General features: G+C 34.7%; 1 protein-coding gene across 1 annotated transcript in view; it reads left to right on the forward strand.

Moving 5' to 3' along the window:
- Positions 1 to 11746, forward strand: part of LOC146002181 (odorant receptor coreceptor-like) — a 31339-nt gene extending 19593 nt beyond the window's left edge. The window contains exons 3-6 of the mRNA XM_083139897.1: positions 5637 to 5736; positions 9763 to 9864; positions 10645 to 10800; positions 11696 to 11746. Of these exons, the coding sequence (XP_082996023.1) occupies positions 5637 to 5736; positions 9763 to 9864; positions 10645 to 10800; positions 11696 to 11746 (409 nt within the window). The remainder of the gene's footprint in view (positions 1 to 5636; positions 5737 to 9762; positions 9865 to 10644; positions 10801 to 11695) is intronic.
- Positions 11747 to 19144: the final 7398 nt, after the last annotated feature.

Genomic DNA, 19144 nt, shown 5'->3' on the forward strand with positions numbered 1-19144 from the left:
TAGCCTAGTGTAATAAACCAAATAGAAATAACCCAAGTGTTGATGCACCCAAAAAACCAGTTATACTTCAAAATACCTTGAAAAAGGCTATAAGGCTAAATAATTCTTCTAGAATAGTAAAAAAGTTTGGAAAGTGGATCTATGGTTCATATAGTCAGTCGTAGGTGAACTTCGTCTTGTCCTGTGAATTGTCAATATATTGATAAATGGTTATATTTAAAAAAGAAAAAAAAACAATGTTGGTAAGCGTCCAGTTGTGGACCCCTCGGTAAAAGAATTTCAGTCTTTATAGACACACAATAATTTTCGTTACACTAAACATTTGGCCTCGTATAAAGGTAAATAGTCGAAATGATAAACATTTCGTGTACTTTATCCAGTAAGGCTTAGCTAGAAATACAATAACAGCGTTACAGACATAAAAATTAAGCAAGGTTTGATATTCTAGTGGCACATAATAAATATAAAATATCCTTTAAAATACTATGACAAATAGTTGTGGGTTATCTGAGATCAAAATTTTCAAGCCCTCTCTCCTGCATAAATAGGCTCTAGAATTCACTAAGCCTCAAAATAATATTGGGTACATAAAATAAAAAGCAGATGGAGAGTGATGCTGATCGCATCATCTCCAAAATAGCAAAAACAAAAGTATATGGATGGAGCCCTACCTGATATATTTAGGAAACTTTACCTAGTATAAAAGTAACAAAATACTCAGCAAACTCTAAAATAAACAAACTTTCCTACGTAGCAGGCGTAACCTGCCCTAAATAAATACATATAGAAATACAGAACCAAAAATAGCATAGTGGAAATCAGTAAACCCTAATAATAATAATAATAATAATAATAATAATAATAATAATAATAATATATTCTGTGGCTTACATTTTAGCTAAAAGTACTTTTTTTTAGTGATTTTGAAAATATTTAAATAAATACTAAACTCTAAGTTAAAAATTTGTAAATGTATATATAATACAAAACAAAATAAATAAAAATTAATACATACCCTGCAAAAAAACCAGTAAAAAAGTTGAAAACATCTCTTTGTGCATCCAAAATATAATTGAAAACTCTTTCTTGAATAGACTAAGAGGTCTTACTTTGGTAAAATAAGCATAAAATTGAAAAATAAAAGGGTAAAACTTGACGAAACATACTTCGTGTGTACAAAATTTAATTCAAAACACATTTGAATTGTGTTATTTGAGTAAACTAGAGAATAATCCTGTAAACTTGGAAAAAATTTCTCTCTCTCTCTCTCTCTCTCTCTCTGTGTGTGTGCGTGTGTGTGTGTGTGGATGTGTGTGTGTGTGTGTGTGTAAGTGTGTGTGTGTGTGTGTCTGTGTGTGTGTCTGTGTAAGTGTGTGTGTGTGTGTCTGTGTGTGTGTCTGTGTAAGTGTGTGTGTGTGTGTGTCCAAAATGTAATAAAAAACACGTTCAAATCGTGTTATTTGAGTAAATATTAGAATAAACTTGTGAAATAAACAGATAAAAGTTGAAAAATGTTTTTGTGTGTCGAAAATATACCTAAAACTCTTTCCTGAATAGTATAAATAGTGTTATTTTGGTAAAAAATTAACAAAGTTGTAAAATAATAAGTTACAAATAAAAGAAGTGTCTGCTAGTCCAAAATTTAATAAACAATGTTGCCGGAATAAATTAAATTGTGTTATTAGAGTAAAAAATAAGCCTGAACTTGTAAATAATAAGTTAAATGTTGAAAATCTCTCTTTGTAAATGCACAATGAAATAAACACTTCTGTCTGAATAGCTTAAATTGTGTTATTTGAGTAATAATAAGCCTAAACTTGTGAAATAAGCAGATAGAAGTTGAGAACACACACTTTGTGTGTAGAAAATGCAACTAAAAGTCTTTCCTGAACAGATTGAATTGTATTATTTTGGTAATAATAAGCCTAAACTTGTGAAATAAACAGATAGAAGTTGAGATCACACACTTTGTGTGTAGAAAATGCAACTAAAAGTCTTTCCTGAACAGATTGAATTGTATTATTTTGGTAATAATAAGCCTAAACTTGTGAAATAAACAGATAGAAGTTGAGATCACACACTTTGTGTGTCGAAAATGCAACTAAAAGTCTTTCCTGAACAGATTGAATTGTATTATTTTGGTAATAATAAGCCTAAACTTGTGAAATAAACAGATAGAAGTTGAGATCACACACTTTGTGTGTCGAAAATGCAACTAAAAGTCTTTCCTGAACAGATTGAATTGTATTATTTTGGTAATAATAAGCCTAAACTTGTGAAATAAACAGATAGAAGTTGAGATCACACACTTTGTGTGTCGAAAATATAACTAAAAGTCTTTCCTGAACAGATTGAATTGTATTATTTTGGTAATAATAAGGATAAGCTGGGAAAATGTTTGACATAAAGTCAAAGTTTGGTAAAAAATGTCTTTGCGAGTCCAAGATTTAATAAAAAATGTTGCCTGAATAGTATAAATAGTGTTATTTTGGTAAAAAATTAACTTAAAGTTGTAAAATAATAAGTTAAACGTTGAAAAAATGTCTTTGTGAGTCCAAAATTTAATAAAAAATGTTGCTTGAATAGTACAAATAGTGTTATTTTGGTAAAAATTAACTTAAAGTTGTAAAATAATAAGTTAAAAAGTTGTAAAAATATCTTTGCGAGTCCAAAATTTAATAAAAAATGTTGCCTGAATAGTACAAATAGTGTTATTTTTGTAAAAATAAGGATAAGCTGTGAAAATGTTTGACATAAAGTCAAAGTTTGGTAAAAAATAAACTCAAAATTAAGTTAAATAGCACACAGTAACATACATTTACTACCTAAATCAATAATCAAAGGGTCCTAGGTTCGTTACCCCGTGATAAAAGCAAATGGTGAAAACTGTAGGCCCCGTCCCTAATAGCTCTCCCTTCTTCATAGTACAGATAAAAAAAAACCCTGCGCTAAAGCGTCCTGTGCCTTGGAGGCAAACCTGAGCGGAATATTAATTGGCGGCGGAAACCGGTTCTACAAGCGACGCATAGCTTGCTGCGCATTCTAGACATTCTTTGTTGTCTAGTTGAATCCCTCCCCCTGCCCTACAGTATTGCATACCTTTCCCCTGTTCTTGCGTACTGGTTAACCTTGGAAAAACCGGTTCTGAAAACCTACCGACGCGTTCTCTGATTGGTCAATCAGGTTCTTCCTTTGTTCTGACGTTCTGACGTCATTTGACCTTGAACGCACACTCCCCAAATTCCTTTATCGTCTACCTTCACCGCCGAGTCGAGATTCTGAGACAGTATTCTGTCTGGCATCTCGTACCATCGTCTTTTATAACATATAACATTAAAACATAGTACTAATTAATAATATTACATATCGCTGGTTCGAGTACCGGGACCGTCCCCAATCGTAATTGAACCTGTACCTACAGCCATTACCACCTTTCATAGCGGTTCATAAACCATAGAAAACTTATTTTCAATATTATAAACATTAATATTAACATTTTATACATTACATACTTTGTAGTAATGAATATAAGAACATATGCATAACGTTTAGTACCTCTAATTACCTTTTATATACATATTTTTCATAAAATAAATAATTATATATTCATAAAAAGTTATAAACATGCAAATACATAAATATAAAGTATTCTAAGTACTTGTAATTGAATTCTAAGTACGTGCAAATTAATTAAAACCCGTGCAAATTAGTTATAAATACATACAAATGAATTGCGAATATTAAATAGCGACAGACGTTATCTCATTCCTCTACTACTAGCGTATTATGTGCGAAAGATTAGAGAGCCAAATCATGGTACATATAGAAATATTACTTGCTAAAGAAATGCTCGCTGAAGGCAAGCTCATCATGGTTGGGGGAAAAAAAAAAAAAAAAAAAAAAAAAAAAATAAATAAATAAATAAATAAAACGAGAACTGTCGCCTTCGTTTATCAACGCAAAAGGACGTCAGATTGTCACTTCGTCCTACGCCTTTGACAAAGAGCTGACTGTCTCCTAGGTTCCAAAAAAATATATAAAAGTAGTTCTCCTCTCTATTTTTGAAGAATCTGGCAAGCCTCAATAATAACCTTTTACAATAAAACTAAGAGAGGGGTTTGTGCTATTATCAACTTTACCATACTTACAACACGGCAAGAAAAAACAGAAGATGGCCACTTCGATTCTTCTTTGGAATGCTTGACCAAATGGGAGTAAATGTTCTGGTTTGTTAGGAATTCCAAACCAGGAGTGGACCAACAACCCAAGCAACACTAGACGCCGTTTCCGCAAGAGTTGAGTATGGGATTAGTGAAGCCACATATCTTGAAAAGGCATTAAAAAAAGATAGAGCTCAAGATGAATATAGCTAAGATTGTTGGAGACGCAGCAGCTCCTCGGCAACCAGCGCAGCAGCCACCTCAACCTGGAGGAAGCAAAAGGAGCTGCTCGTTCTGTTCGAGAGCAAGGAATAAGAAAACTGCCTTGCAGTGTGCCAGTTGCCTCAACCCAATGTGCCCAGACCACCGAGCAATGATATGCTTCCAATGTCATCACGATGACTGAAAAATGGACTGTGAGTGGTTAGTGACAAGAGGAATAATATACAACTGAAAAGAAGGACACATGCTCAAATTCACACATTTCGTTAATTTGCACGCGATAGGATACTAGTGCCGCAGGTACGTCGACCAGGAACATCGCCATTTCTAAATCATTATCAATATACTCGTATGAGGAAAATGCTTTAAATTCTTCAAATGTTAAATAACTGGGGAAGAGGTGTAAGTAAATCCCGACGTAAGATGTGTACCCAAAACACCTTTCAATAACAAATATTCAGTACATCACAATTAACCCTTGGTCAGTTCTCGATTGATTGATTGAATTGGTGTTTTAAGTCCACTTTATGCACAGACTAATCGGGAAAGGACCTACCACCGGGTATCGAAACTGGTTCCCTTGATTACAAGGCGACGACGCTACACTGTGCCATCGGGGAGATCCTGGTCAGTTCTCGAGAAATGTCATTTTGCTTTACTGTTGCTACCCACGAAGTACCACCTTGTTTCTGTAAGGTTTTTCTCTTATTAAAAATGTTTGAAATTAGTAAACAATATGTATTGTTTCCGCACTGTAAAACATTTAGCGTTAAAGTGACACACACAATGTTTGCGTCGAGGACATCCGCACTATCGTAACATACCCCATCGGTACGAATAGACTCTCTCCTATAAGTGTTACCCCTCTCAGCGATGACAATCAAAAGACCCCTCGCTTCCTAGTTTCCCTGGTTTTGTTCATGTTGGTCCGACCTTTAGTCACCTTTCACCAGGTGAGCCACGGCAACTTCCTGTGCAAAAACCTCTTTCTCGACAAAATCTAGAAGCCGGTTCTGACAAGTCTGGACGAGATTCTACTCGTACCGAAGGGGTATGTTACGCTCTATGTTAGTCAACGTTTAACCCCAGTGATGGTCAATTGGTGTCACTGACAACTGCATATTTACCTATGCTATTGTAACGCCGAAGAAGTTAAGCGTTGACCATCTGCCATCTGGTGTTGGACCACACTCTGTGAATTTTCTTTAAAAAACAAAAATAAAATATTAATGTGATTTATGCAATATATTGTAGGTTTATAGGAGCCGTGGACAACGTTTTTGGACTTCCAATGATGCTGCATATGCTGCTGGAAATGATCGCCGTTACGTTGCTTGCCTTTGAGGCAAGTCAGGTAAGCCGTGGAATTTCCACACGTTCTCGTTATCAAATATGTTCCGGGCATGTGGATTTAGTAGAAGTTTCATTGTTTGGAGGATGTTATAGAATCCAAGAGCAGCACTCAATCACTCGCTTACATGAAAGCGTGGATGAGTGTTTAGTGCAGCTCCTTGGGAGACCAATCAAAATTCTCATATTCGCCATTCTATTACGCCTATTACAGAACACAATAAAATAAATTTTAACAAAGGACATTTCGGTTGTTTACACACCAATAGGTGATTCTGAAAGTATTTTGAATGCTGATAACGGATATGACATAAATCTCTTCCCATCATGTCAGGATTTTTCCCTAGATCAGGATTTTTCCCACGTCATTAAGTTCAATCAACAAACTACATTTTAACATAGAGTTTTTGACATTTTGTGAAGGAAACTTTTATGAGGGATTTCGAAAATGGAATTTACGTAAGCAAAGTTTGCAATTTTCTTGTCAATGTGTCTTGTAAAGATACGTAGAAGGTGGATTAATATTTACTACTCTATGTGCCTTTGTAGTTCAAAATTGGAGGATTTGTATTGAAGAAATCCAATATTTTACCATAATCTAAACAGAGCCATCTATTTAGGAAATGATGGAAATGTGGAATTAAGGCTGTTCATATACAGGGTGTCCGGCTTAGACCTATAATTTTGCTGAGAAACCCAATTTTATTACCAAAATTTACATTTTGGTAGAAAAACTCATGCATTTTTTTTGTCCCAGCACCAGCACTTCACACAACCTCCATATGAGCCCCCCCCCCTCTGACGGCAGATGTCGAACCGATATTCCAATTCCGTTCAGGTATTCACTAGCGTTTGAGCGGTCACATTGTTAATTGCCTGACGAATTCTGTTACGCAGATCTTCCAAGTTCTCGACGGCCATACTGTAGACTTTGTCCTTGATGAACACCCAAAAGAAAAAGTTTTGGGGGGAAAGATCCGGCAAGCGCGGAGGCCAAGTAAGTGGTTTAGATCCTCTTCCTATAAATCTTCTAGGAAAATGCTCATCGAGAAATTCTCGTACAATGATATCAAAATGTGCCGGGGCTCCGTCTTGTTGGAAAATGGTTTGTGGAGGCATTTAAGGCACAGCGTAATGCTGAAGCATGTCTAAATAATTCGTTCCTCTCACTGTTAATTCAGCAAAGAAGAACGGGCCTATTATCTTCTCTTTCATTAAACCACACCACACATTAACTTTTGGCGAGTCTCTCATAATTTCACGAAACTCATGAGGATTGTCACTTCTCCAAATACGGCAATTTTGTGTGTTAACTTTGCTACACGTATGGAATGCAGCTTCATTAGAAAAGCACACCTTGTCCAGAAAAGGATTCTTGTTCTCAATTTCGGTTAAAATTTTGCCCGAAAACGTCTGTCTTTTAGGCTTATCATTAGGATCAATTCCTGGATGTAACTGGATCTTGTACGCCCGTAGACGTAACCTTTTGTGCACAATGTCATGGAATGTTGAGCTCTAAACTTGCACGTGTTATTAATTTTCTTGGACTTCTTGTGAATGCAGTGCGAATCACTTCAATTTTTTCTCTTGCATTTTCCTCTTCTCGTACTTCACGGCCACTGACACAACACATCCAGTTTCTCTTAGTTGTTTATCCCACTCAGCAATACTCAAATAGGAAGAAACATTGTCGTGACGTTGAAGATTGAATTCACGCCGAAAAGCACGTTCAACAAGCTTCACAGATTTGTTTTCTGCCAGTGAAAGAACGCAGAACACTTTCTGCTGAACCGTCAACTCCGCCATCTTGGAATTTATGAGTTACACGAGCATGCGCGTCACGTCAACTCGAAATACTGGTGATTCTCGCAAATGGCCACAGTTGCCAGTCCCAAAGAAACAATAAGTTTCATTCGAAATTGAATGTAACTAAAGTTATACTGTTTTGTAATGTTAAAGGTCTAAGCCGGACACCCTGTATTGCTATTTTATGGAAGGAAAAAAATCTACACGTCATGGATAAAAATGGATTTCATTTTTGGAATCAGCATGCTGAAATTATTCGGAGACGACAGTCATTTGCGAGTCATCTAAACCCATGCAGACCGCTGTTGTTATTTGTGCGTATTTTTATTTGTTCACGAAGAAAATATATTTAGGGCCTTGTATAAACCCTGCAATATTAAGTGACAGTATCCTTGTTCTCACTTGTACTATTTCTTCATTAGAGTCTCCCAAGTCAAAACGTTTTATGGTTCACTATTTTTAACCAAAGAACGCATGAAGTAAAAGCGCCCTACACTTGAGGTGTATTCGTTGAAGAAAGAGCGACAAACATGATTTCGTTTCATTCAGCGGTCGTGAAACACCACCGGTGTGACAGCAAGCATTTATTTACATGGTGTTGTTTGTTCTGCAATTTTCAGTCGTGTACTACGAGGGCCACTATTTATATTTTGAGCCTTGGCAACACTGATTAAAGTTAGGCGCGATTTGACGTTTGCACGGAATCGTCTGGTATTATTGACCATAACGTACTTCAAATGTTTTGTCAATAGCTTGATTTGTGTTGTTTATGTTGCCTTGGAGATTGCGCGACAACAATAAAATGGAATTAACTCGTGAACATTTTCGTGCGATGATTTTTTACGATTTTCGACGTGGATTATCAAGACAAGAGTGCATCGATCAACTTACTTCCACATTTGGCGATGAAGCCCCATCCTTTGCCACTGTGAAACGCTGGTATAACGAATTTAATCGTGGCCACCATTCGCTCACCGACGAGATTCGCGAAGGTCGTCCAAAATCAGTTGTTGTTCAAGAAAACATTGATGCTGTGCAAAACCTAATACTGCAAGATCGTCATGTGACATACTGTGAGATTGAGGCAACCATAGGCATTAGTTCCACCAGCATATAAAAAATATTACATGATCATTTAGCTGTGAGAAAGGTATGTTCTCGTTGGATCCCACACAATTTGACAAAAACTCAAAAAGACGCTCGCGTCAATTAGTGCAAACAAATGCTCAATAAATACAATCGTGGTGCTTCAAAAGACGTATATAAGATTGTGACAGGTGACGAATCATGGATATATCCATATGAGCCGGAACGTAAACAGCAGTCTACTGTATGGGTGTTTCAAGATGAACCCAAGCCAACAAAAGTTGTTCGCGCTCGAAGCACATCGAAACAAATGGTCGCCTGTTTTTTCGGGAAAACTGGTCATGTGGCAACTGTGCCTTTAGAGGAACGTAGAACGGTCAACTCTGAATGGTACACAACAATTTGTTTGCCAGAGGTCTTCGGTCAAATACGGAAAACAAACAAACGCCGTAGGATCATTCTTCATCAAGACAATGCCAGCTGTCACACATCTCGTCTAACAACCGACTTTATGAATAGTCAAAAAATCGAATTGATGGGTCATCCGCCGTACAGTCCTGATTTGGCACCCAATGACTTCTTCTTGTTCCCGAATGTCAAGAATAAATTGCGTGGACAACGATTTTCGTCGGCGGAAGACGCCGTTGATGCGTTCAAAAACCATATTATGGAGGTGTCTCAAGAAGATTGGAAAAACTGCTTTAACAAATGGTTCGAACGAATGCAAAAGTGTATTGACCATAAATGAGAATACTTCGAAAAACAATAAAGCAGTTTTCAATGCCAAATACCTGTTTTTTCATTGTTAGGCTCAAAATATAAATAGTGACCCTCGTACAGTGCAAAAGTTCTGCCGAATGTGATCATACCGGTGTATATTTCATCAATTCATGCTTCATCCCCACAGATACAATTATTTGAGGGAGATGGGAGCGGGGCAAATGATATTAAAACTCTTATGCAAATACCAGCAAATCATTACGACGTACTTTTATACTACAGCAAATGCTCATTTATGTGTAAAACTAACAACATTTAAGTACAAGGTAGCACCTTTATAAAACATAAATTAGTTGTTAGAAATAGTTTACTTGTAGCTATTACCTTTTAACCTAATGAATATTTCAATTTATTTTAGAAAGAAGAGATGACTTTCATTGCAAATGTCCATGGGTATATAATTCTCATCTTCTTTGGAGTTTTCCTCTTCTCTTATTTTGGTCAAAAAGTTATTGACGAGGTACGTAACCTAAATATTTAAGTACAGTTATTTAATAACGAACAATCAGGCATTCTGTAATGATATACACACACACTACTGTCAACGTCAACTAGGAAGGCGGTTATTAGAGAGCGTGCAGAAAGCAGTCAATAGCAGTCACCGATCAGTTACAATGTTGCCAAATCATCTCTATGCCTTTGGTGGAAAAGGAAGGAAGAACATAAACACTAGAATCAAGTTATTCGCTTGTGTCCAGAGCTAAGAACATTTGTTTACTTGTTGTGGACTTACCGATCTGGCATTTGTTGTTATTTTACATTTAGCAACAGCACGATTGTTCTCTGATAAGAGGACAGAAAATATATCAGCCTTTCTAGCTTGCGGAGGCATTAATTATTTGTGATAATTTTTTTCTCGTTTGTAATACTAGGTAGTATTCATCATTTGCGGTATAATAAAATAAAAATAAATGTGATGTATCTTATTAGAAGATGCAAATAATGATGATGTGCAAGAGGTATTAGTACAACAATTAATAATAATAGTAACATTATTGTGTTCTTCAGTTAAATACATTACTGCCTAAATTATCAATATAGTGAATATTTTACTAGGAACTCAGAAATTTGTTTCTCAAAAGTGTTTCTAATAATATTTTGTATTAGTGACTATTTGTTTTATTTACAGCCAGTGTCCCCTTTGCTTACAGAGAAAAATGTACAAATAGATTAGCTTTAAATTAGCAATTGAATTTCGTGTATCATTATGACAAAATGAAAAATTGCTTTGTGTTTCCAGAGTTCTTCATTGCTAAGGACTGTGTATGATACCCCGTGGTATGATACATCGGAAGACATCCAAGTCTTTCTCAAGATTGTCACTGAACAATGCAAGAAGCCTTTGACCTTCTCTGGAGGGATGTTTTTCACACTATCTTATGACTTCTTCTCTGCGGTGAGTCTGTATTAACATATATTTGACAGTTAATCCGTCAATCATCATCGTTGCTGAATTCCAACACTGCATGTTAGAATATCTTACAGGGCCATTCCATACCAAAACATCTCAAAAAATGTACTTTTCAACTCAACCATCTCAGATTTTTATGAAATTTGGTATGATCGTAGAGGACAAGAAATAACATCTTTAAACATCTGTAAACTTTTAGTCCTCAGTGATACATTCTGTACGTACACCAGTCTACTAAAAATAATATCGCCTGTGTAACTAATTGAAGCATATAGGAAACCAACTGCATATATAGTAAACAAAATATGGCGAGTTCGATTTTGAAGAGCTTACCCCTGTATACCTGTAGATTTGCGCGATCTTCAAAAAGTGGCACCAAAAATTTACCTCGAAAAGTTAGAAGTTAATATCTCGAAAAAGGTAAAGTGTACACAAAAATCTACTAAATCAAAAATAAAAGAGCAGAAAAGGTGATAAACTATGGTTTCTGTTTGATAGAGCTAATTTCAATCTTAACTGAATTAGATTGCTAAAATTATTTACTTTAATTTGGGGAATTTGCGTGATAGATGGTTTCTGACAGAAACAACAGCAAATATTTAAGAGACTATGTAATTTACGTACTAAAGACACTGAACCAAATTTATAGCTCATAAATTCTCCTGGAGAATGTTTTGTGTATCGTGCCGGAAGATTAATGTGTTGAGGAAATGTGTAGTTTAGCAAAATAAAACAGCAGCTGACAAACTCAAGTGTCCGAAGCACGGCAGAAAAAAGTATATTAAGTTTTCACCAACGTCGCAATATGCAGGGAAACACATTACTTTGTTTTAAACTTTTTTTAGTTTTTCTATTAAATATTTCTTTACATTTATTTCAGTTGCTGGGTTCAGTCGCAACGTACTACATGTTTCTGGTGCAGGTCAAGTGAATATGACACAATTGCTAGTCTTGAAAACTGAAATTAGTAATATGGTTTTTACTACAAAAAACATGTGGATTACATGGTATTAATATGTAATTGTAATGTACAACATATAACAGTGTATGTAATAATATATGTATTGTTGAAGTATATTGTTCTTACATATATCACTGTATTCAATTTGTTATGTAAATCAATAAATGGAAATTAACTGCACGCCCTGACATTCTATAATCAATCAACAGAATGTGACTTATCCCACTTTTTATCTGGATGAATATAATTGTGAAACTATACAACACTGCTTACAAACCTTGTCGTTACTGATTGTGTTTGTTTCAAGTAAACTAAGTGTTAAAGTAAATTTTATTTGCAGAAAATTGAAATGCGTTTCTTACTCCATACACATTAAAACTTATGTGAGTTCCGTGTTGCAAATCATCATGCTGTGGTGCTTTCATCAACGGTGTGAAAAGCTTTTGTTAGATAACTGGGAAGAACTGAGGAGAATTGAATAGGTAAAGCAAGATGGCGAGTATGTGATAAGTGAATAAGGTGTGTGCTCCGATGAAATTCTATTTTAATACTACAACAGGCAACTGAAGACTATATATTGCTGAGACTTGTTATGTAAGTATACTAAGTTTATTGACATTTACTTAAAAGTCAATATAAGTGCATATTCAATGAGCTATGAACGTAAAATTTGATTTTTTCGTTGAACTGTCTTGATAAACAAACATTCACTTGTTATCAGTGTTGCCAATTCATTTGCATCGGAGTTCACAGACTATCACCTCCTTGTGCTTTAGTGGGTGCTCAGTTACTGTCCATATAGACATTTACTGTGCTGTGTGTTTGTTCTAATAATACGTAAAGAATGAGCAATTGTGGTGAGTGTAATAAACCAGTTCCTCGGAATGATGTTAACGCCAAAATAGCATGTACTGACTGTTCCAAGCTATGGCATATTAAATGTGTGAACATTAATGAAACCGATCTGGAGTTTTATAAATCTGAAAATCGACCATGGAGGTGTAAATCATGCAACTCTAAAAAAAGACGATCTATGCATTCTGAAGAACCTTTAATAGAAGGTGTTCCCTCTTTGCAAAACATTTTCGATTCCGTGAAAGAGTTAAAGGAAGAACTTATTAATGTTAAAAAAACAACTAAGGAGACGGAAATTGAACTTGGTAAATCATTAGAAATGTTACATGTAAAAATGGATGATAATTCTAGTCTAATAAAATCCCAGTCGGACAAAATCAACGCCTGCCTCGCCCACATCGAAGAACTGAAAAAGGAGAATACCGAGTTGAAACAAGAATTAAAAAACACTAAAGTTCAACTTGATGAATTGGAACAATATAGCAGAAGGAATGCATTGGAAATTATTGGTATTCCAGGAAAATCTAACGAAAATGTTTATCAAACTGTTATGGATGTTGGTAGGGCTCTTGATTTGGAAATTAAAGAGGAAATGATAGACGTATGTCATAGGCTTAAGAATTCTAGCAATCATAATTCTCCGGGTATAATTGTAAAGTTTGTAAGAAGAGTGGATAAGGATAAAATGATTGAAAAACGCAAGGTAAAAAGAAATTTAAACACAAATCATCTGGGGTTTACGAATAATCAGCCAATATATATTAATCATAGCCTTACTCCATATAGAAAAAACATTTTTGGCCAAGCTAGGAAATTACAAAGAGAAAAAAACTATGCCTATCTTTGGATTGATAATTCTGGTTCTATTCGTTTAAGAAAGACCCCAAATGACAGGCAAGTTTTTGTAATAAAAACTGAAACAGATATACAAAATATTATGTAATCATGGTGAGTTGAGTCATGGATTATAATGAATCACATAATGAATTGAATTTATACTATCAAAATGTAAGAGGTATTAATACTAAGCTTAATGATGTATATCTAAGTATTCTAAATGAAAACTATGATGTAATTGTTTTTACAGAAACTTGGCTTTCCAATGTTATTAACAACTGTGAATTTATTGATACTCGCTATGCTGTATTTAGGCAAGATCGGTTACATAGAAGAGGTGGTGGCGCATTAATTGCAGTAAAGAGTACTCTGAGGACCAAGAACATTGAAATAACTATAGAAAATATTCAGATTGTTTGTGTTAAGATAATAACTAGTGTTTCTTCCATTATAGTGGTTACAGTTTATTTCCCACCTAATACTAAATTACAAATTTACAATATGTTTTTTACCAGAATGGAAGAGCTATGTAATATACATTCTTGTGGTTTGATTATTGTAGGAGATTTTAATATTCCAGAAATTGTAGATTCTAATTACGACTTAGAAAATGGTTGTCCTCTTTCCTTGACATTATTTAGATTTTTAAGTTTACTGGAATTACAAAGTATAAATAATGTAAAAAATAACAACGGAAAAACGTTGGATTTGGTACTGACCAACTTGTCTAACAATGTCGTGGTTAATCATAACTCCTTCCCTCTTCTAAGCCCTGATGCTCATCATCCTCCCTTATTACTTCAAGTCCACCGCTTTTATGACAAAACTATTCATAATGTTAAGTCACGTTCTATTTATACATATGATTACCGTAATGCCGATTTTTTCAATATATATAGAAATCTTAATCAAACTGATTGGCATCCTTTAACATTATTTAAGAATCCCAACGTAGCATTGGACTACTTTTATGAAATTTTAGATAAAATTATTGGTAATAATGTACCCATAAGGAAGCGTAATAAGAGAAAATCGTACCCGCCTTGGTTTACACTTGATATTATAAGATTACTTAAATATAAAGAGTATTATAGACATAGACGTAAATTGTCAGAATATAACCAGAAGAAATTTGTTGAATTACGCAGAAAATCAAAATCTATGATAACCAAAGCTTACAAGATTTACATAAAGAATTCTGAAGAATCCATAAAAAATAATCCTAGGTCTTTTTGGAGTTATATTAAAGGTAAAAAGAAATCAACTAATAATCAGTGTAGTTTAACCTAGAATGGAGTATCACTTGACAATAACAAAGATATAGCTAATGGTTTTGCGCAATTCTTTAAGAGCGTTTTTAATGATTCTATTCCAACTTACTCAATTCCCAGTGAAGTACCTATGATAGTAAATCAACCATTGGTATTAGATAGTATTACTGAATCTGAATGTAAAACTTCTATTAGAAAACTGAAATCGAAGAAAGCTAGTGGTCCAGATAGTATACCCGTTTACATATTTAAAGGATGTACTGATTGCTTATTGTTTCCTCTATGCACCATATTTAATTTGATTATAACCACCCAAATTTTCCCCGATAGGTGGAAAATAAGTAAAGTAACTCCTATACCAAAATCTGGTAATGCCAAGGAAATCATCAATTATAGGCCTATATCTTTAATTTCAACACCAGCAAAAATTTTTGAACACATTTTATATAATAGAATTTGTTATCATGTTAAACCGTATATAACTCACCATCAGCATGGTTTTATATCCAAAAGATCAACATTAACTAATCTTATCTCATTTACCCAATTTTTGGCAGACTCATTTAACAATGGTTACTCTGTTGATACTATTTATACAGATTTTGCTAAAGCTTTTGATAAGTTAGATCATGATATATTAATATATAAGTTAGCAAATTTCGGTTTTTCGTTTCCACTGTTAAAATTAATAGCATCGTATTTAAAAAATAGGAAATTCTATGTCACCTACAATTTTGAATCATCTCCTTTATATAATGTTACATCTGGTGTTCCGCAAGGCTCAAACTTGGGTCCCTTACTTTTTATAATATTTATTAATGATTTATCCTCTGTTATAAAAAATTCTAATTATCTGCTTTATGCTGATGACCTAAAAATATTTAAATCCATTACAAATATAAGTGATTTAGCGCAATTACAGAAAGATATAAACAATTGCTTTCAGTGGAGTGTCACCAATAAGTTAGATTTTAATATAAGTAAATGCAGAACTATTACGTTTAGCAGACATAACTTATCTTATACTCATAACTATACTATGAATGGAATAGTTTTAAATAGAGTTAAACTTATAAAGGATTTGGGACTTTTACTCGACTCAAGGCTTACTTACAGGGAGCACGTACAAACATTAGTATCGGATGCATTTAGAATTTTAGGCTTTATATTTAGAACTACCAGAGAAATTAATAATATTCAAGCTATTGCTTCAATATACAATTCGATATTAAGAAGTAAGTTAGAGTATGTTAGTGTCATCTGGGATCCTTATTTTCAATGCTACCGTGATTTAATTGAAAATGTTCAGAATAAGTTCGTAAGATATTTATATTACAAAAAATTTAAAAGATCTTCATATTTAGAAAGAATATCCTATAATACTATTTTATCTGAATTTGGGTTCTCTTCATTACAATCAAGAAGAGAACTAGCCAAACATATTTTACTTTATAAATTTATAAATAACTTAATTGATGCTCAAGATTGTCTTCAGTTGATAGGATTCACAATTAAACCTAGAACGTTGCGTTCTTATTTGCCATTTTCTTTGGTTAATTCTAAAAATATTGTACATCAGAATTCAGTAATGGTTCAAATATGTAAAGCTCATAATGTACTAATACAAAATAATGTTAATATTGATTTTGCTATGTCCTACAAGAAATATTTATCTGTCATTAAACAATTTATTCTTAATTAGTATTTTGTCTAAAAAATTGTAATTCTATATTTTAAGTTATTTTATGAATGCTAAATATAATTTTATAATACAATATAATATAACACAAACTGAAAATAGGCATTAATATCATTTAATTATTTGTGTATATGCAATTGGTTTATGTGTTTGTATATGTTAATATTTGTGTTTATGTATGTGTTAATATTATGTTTATGTATATGGATATTATGTACCATAGTTTATTTACTTGTAAGCCCCCGTTGTAAGTGGAGCAATAGCTCTGTTATGGGGAGTATGTATAAATAAATAAATAAATAAATAAACTCTTACGTAGTAGAGCGATCTCTTCGTGTGGTCCGTGGGGACTATAATACTCGTATAAAGGGTGGGGCATAACTCATCATCCTTTTTGAACTGACCTTTATTTTGACTTCTTGTTGTTTATATAAGTAGTGTTTTGTCAGTTAAATAGAAGATATTCACGAAGTTTATTGTGTGCGAAAATTAATAAGTATACCCTACAAGAATGTGGAAAAATTTTGACAATTTTGCGTGACACGTTTCCGGGCAGAGTAATATCCCGTTTTGGTGATTTGACAAGGCCGGCCAGGTTCCCCGATTTAACCGCTACAAATGTATTCCTTTGGAGATCTTTCCTAGAAACCTACTGCTAATAGAAGTCTTATCCATAATTTAACTTCCGACTGTCCCATATTTGTATCCATACACACCATATAAGAGCATCCACTAATGCCATGCCGTTGAAAAACACGAGAAGTTTCTTGTTAACCGAATAAGTCTTGTTACGAGCCATTTCGTCAGACTCCTTAAACAAAGGATGAAACTCCATATCTTCCCACAAGGTCAGAGATTTGTAAAAAGCCTTCCTCCTCAACGATGTGGACACAATTTTGATAACTGTGTTTATATTGTAAATTGATAATGATATGACGAAAACAAACTCCCTAAAATCATTCTTCAAGAATGCACCAACAACAGTGGACACACACTGGAGAATAGCAATTGCAATATGGACAACAGAGAAAATTACACGCATTGTTACTCTGAAAGGGCTATTGTGGGTGTAGAAATCCAATATAAGATATCCACATCATAGGCGTAGCTAGAACTTTATATTTGGGTGTGCACAAAGAAAAAATGAGATCTTGTACCTTCTTATAAGCATATTTTGTAACACAATCACTTGGCTCTTTAACGCACTGATGTTTGTAAAGGAATATAAATTCACTAAATGACAGTGCTGAAAATTTATGAATATATGTATTTTTTTTGTCTAGAAATTAATTCGTGCGGTTGTTATACACACATTGAAGCTGTAGTTCAAACACAGCATACATAAATACCTTAAGAAAAATATTGTCCATCGCGAGCCACCACTTTCGCCCATCTGTCAGGCAAGTTACGGATTCCGTGGCGAAAGAAGTCCTCATCCTTTGAAGCGGTTCAGGCAGAGACCCATTTTTCGATATCTTCTGAAGAAGTGAACCGCTGTCCAATCAAATCGTTATTCATGCAATCGATCAAGTAGTAGTCCGAAGGAGCAACGTCTGGTGAATACGGCAGGTGGGGTAAAACTTCCCATCCGACATTTTCTAAATAGGTTTTGACCGGTTTTGCGACATGTGGGCGAGCGTTATCATGTTGAAAAATAAGTTTATCATGTCTGTTCTCCCATTCTGGTCGTTTCCTGGCCAGAGCTTGCTTTAAACGCATTAATTGTCGTCGATAACGTTCGCCATTAATAGTTTCACCCGGTTGCAGCAGCTCATAGTACACCACACCTTTCATATCCCACCATATGCACAGCATAACCTTTGCACAGTGAATATCTCGTTTCGGTTGTGATGGACCTGGTTCACCTGGCTTCACCCAGGCCTTTTTTTCGTTTCGGGTTCTCGTAATGGATCCACTTCTCATCGCCAGTAACGATGCGATGCAAAAACCCCTTTCTTTTCTGTCTTTGAAGCAGCAATTTGCAAATGGTTTCTCGTCTTTCAACGTCTCTGTCTTTCAATTCATGTGGAACCCAATGTGACATCTTTTGAATCATTCCCATGGCTTTGAGGCGTTTGGAAACTGTTGTTTGATCAACGCCTAATGCTTCTGCAAGTTCTTCCTGCGTTTGACACGAATCCCGATCGAGCAATGCTCTCAATTCTTCGTCTTCAACTTTTTTGGCTGTCCAGGTCGCTCTTGGTCTTCCAGGCCGAAATCACCACTTCTAAACCGTGCAAACCACTTCTGACACGTTCGCTCAGCTAGCGTATGGTCACCATACACTTCCGCCAAAATACGATGACTTTCGGTAGTACTTTTCTGCATGTTAAAGTAATGAAGCAGAACACCCCGCAAAAACACATTATCTGCACGAACTGCGCCATGTTCAGTTGACTACAAAATGCTGTTGTTGACGCATCAATCAACTGCCCTATACTACGAACGATGCGCGCTGACAGGAGTTTTCAACGCATGTGTGGCTAAACGGAACTGTGGGACGATACGCTCGTTACACCATCTCTTGTCCAGGCGCACGAATTAATTCCTAGACCAAAATAGTACAAAAAAATCAAATTGCATAGAAATTACACACACACAAAATGTTCATAAATGTTACAAACAAATACATCAAAATACACGTCATCTATAACAAGAGACATCTCTCAAAAGGTACAATGTTCTTAAACTCATCAATAACTTCAT

This window comes from Lepisma saccharinum, chromosome 18, assembly GCF_977018435.1.
Source record: "Lepisma saccharinum chromosome 18, izLepSacc3.1, whole genome shotgun sequence".
Lineage (NCBI taxonomy): Eukaryota > Metazoa > Arthropoda > Insecta > Zygentoma > Lepismatidae > Lepisma > Lepisma saccharinum.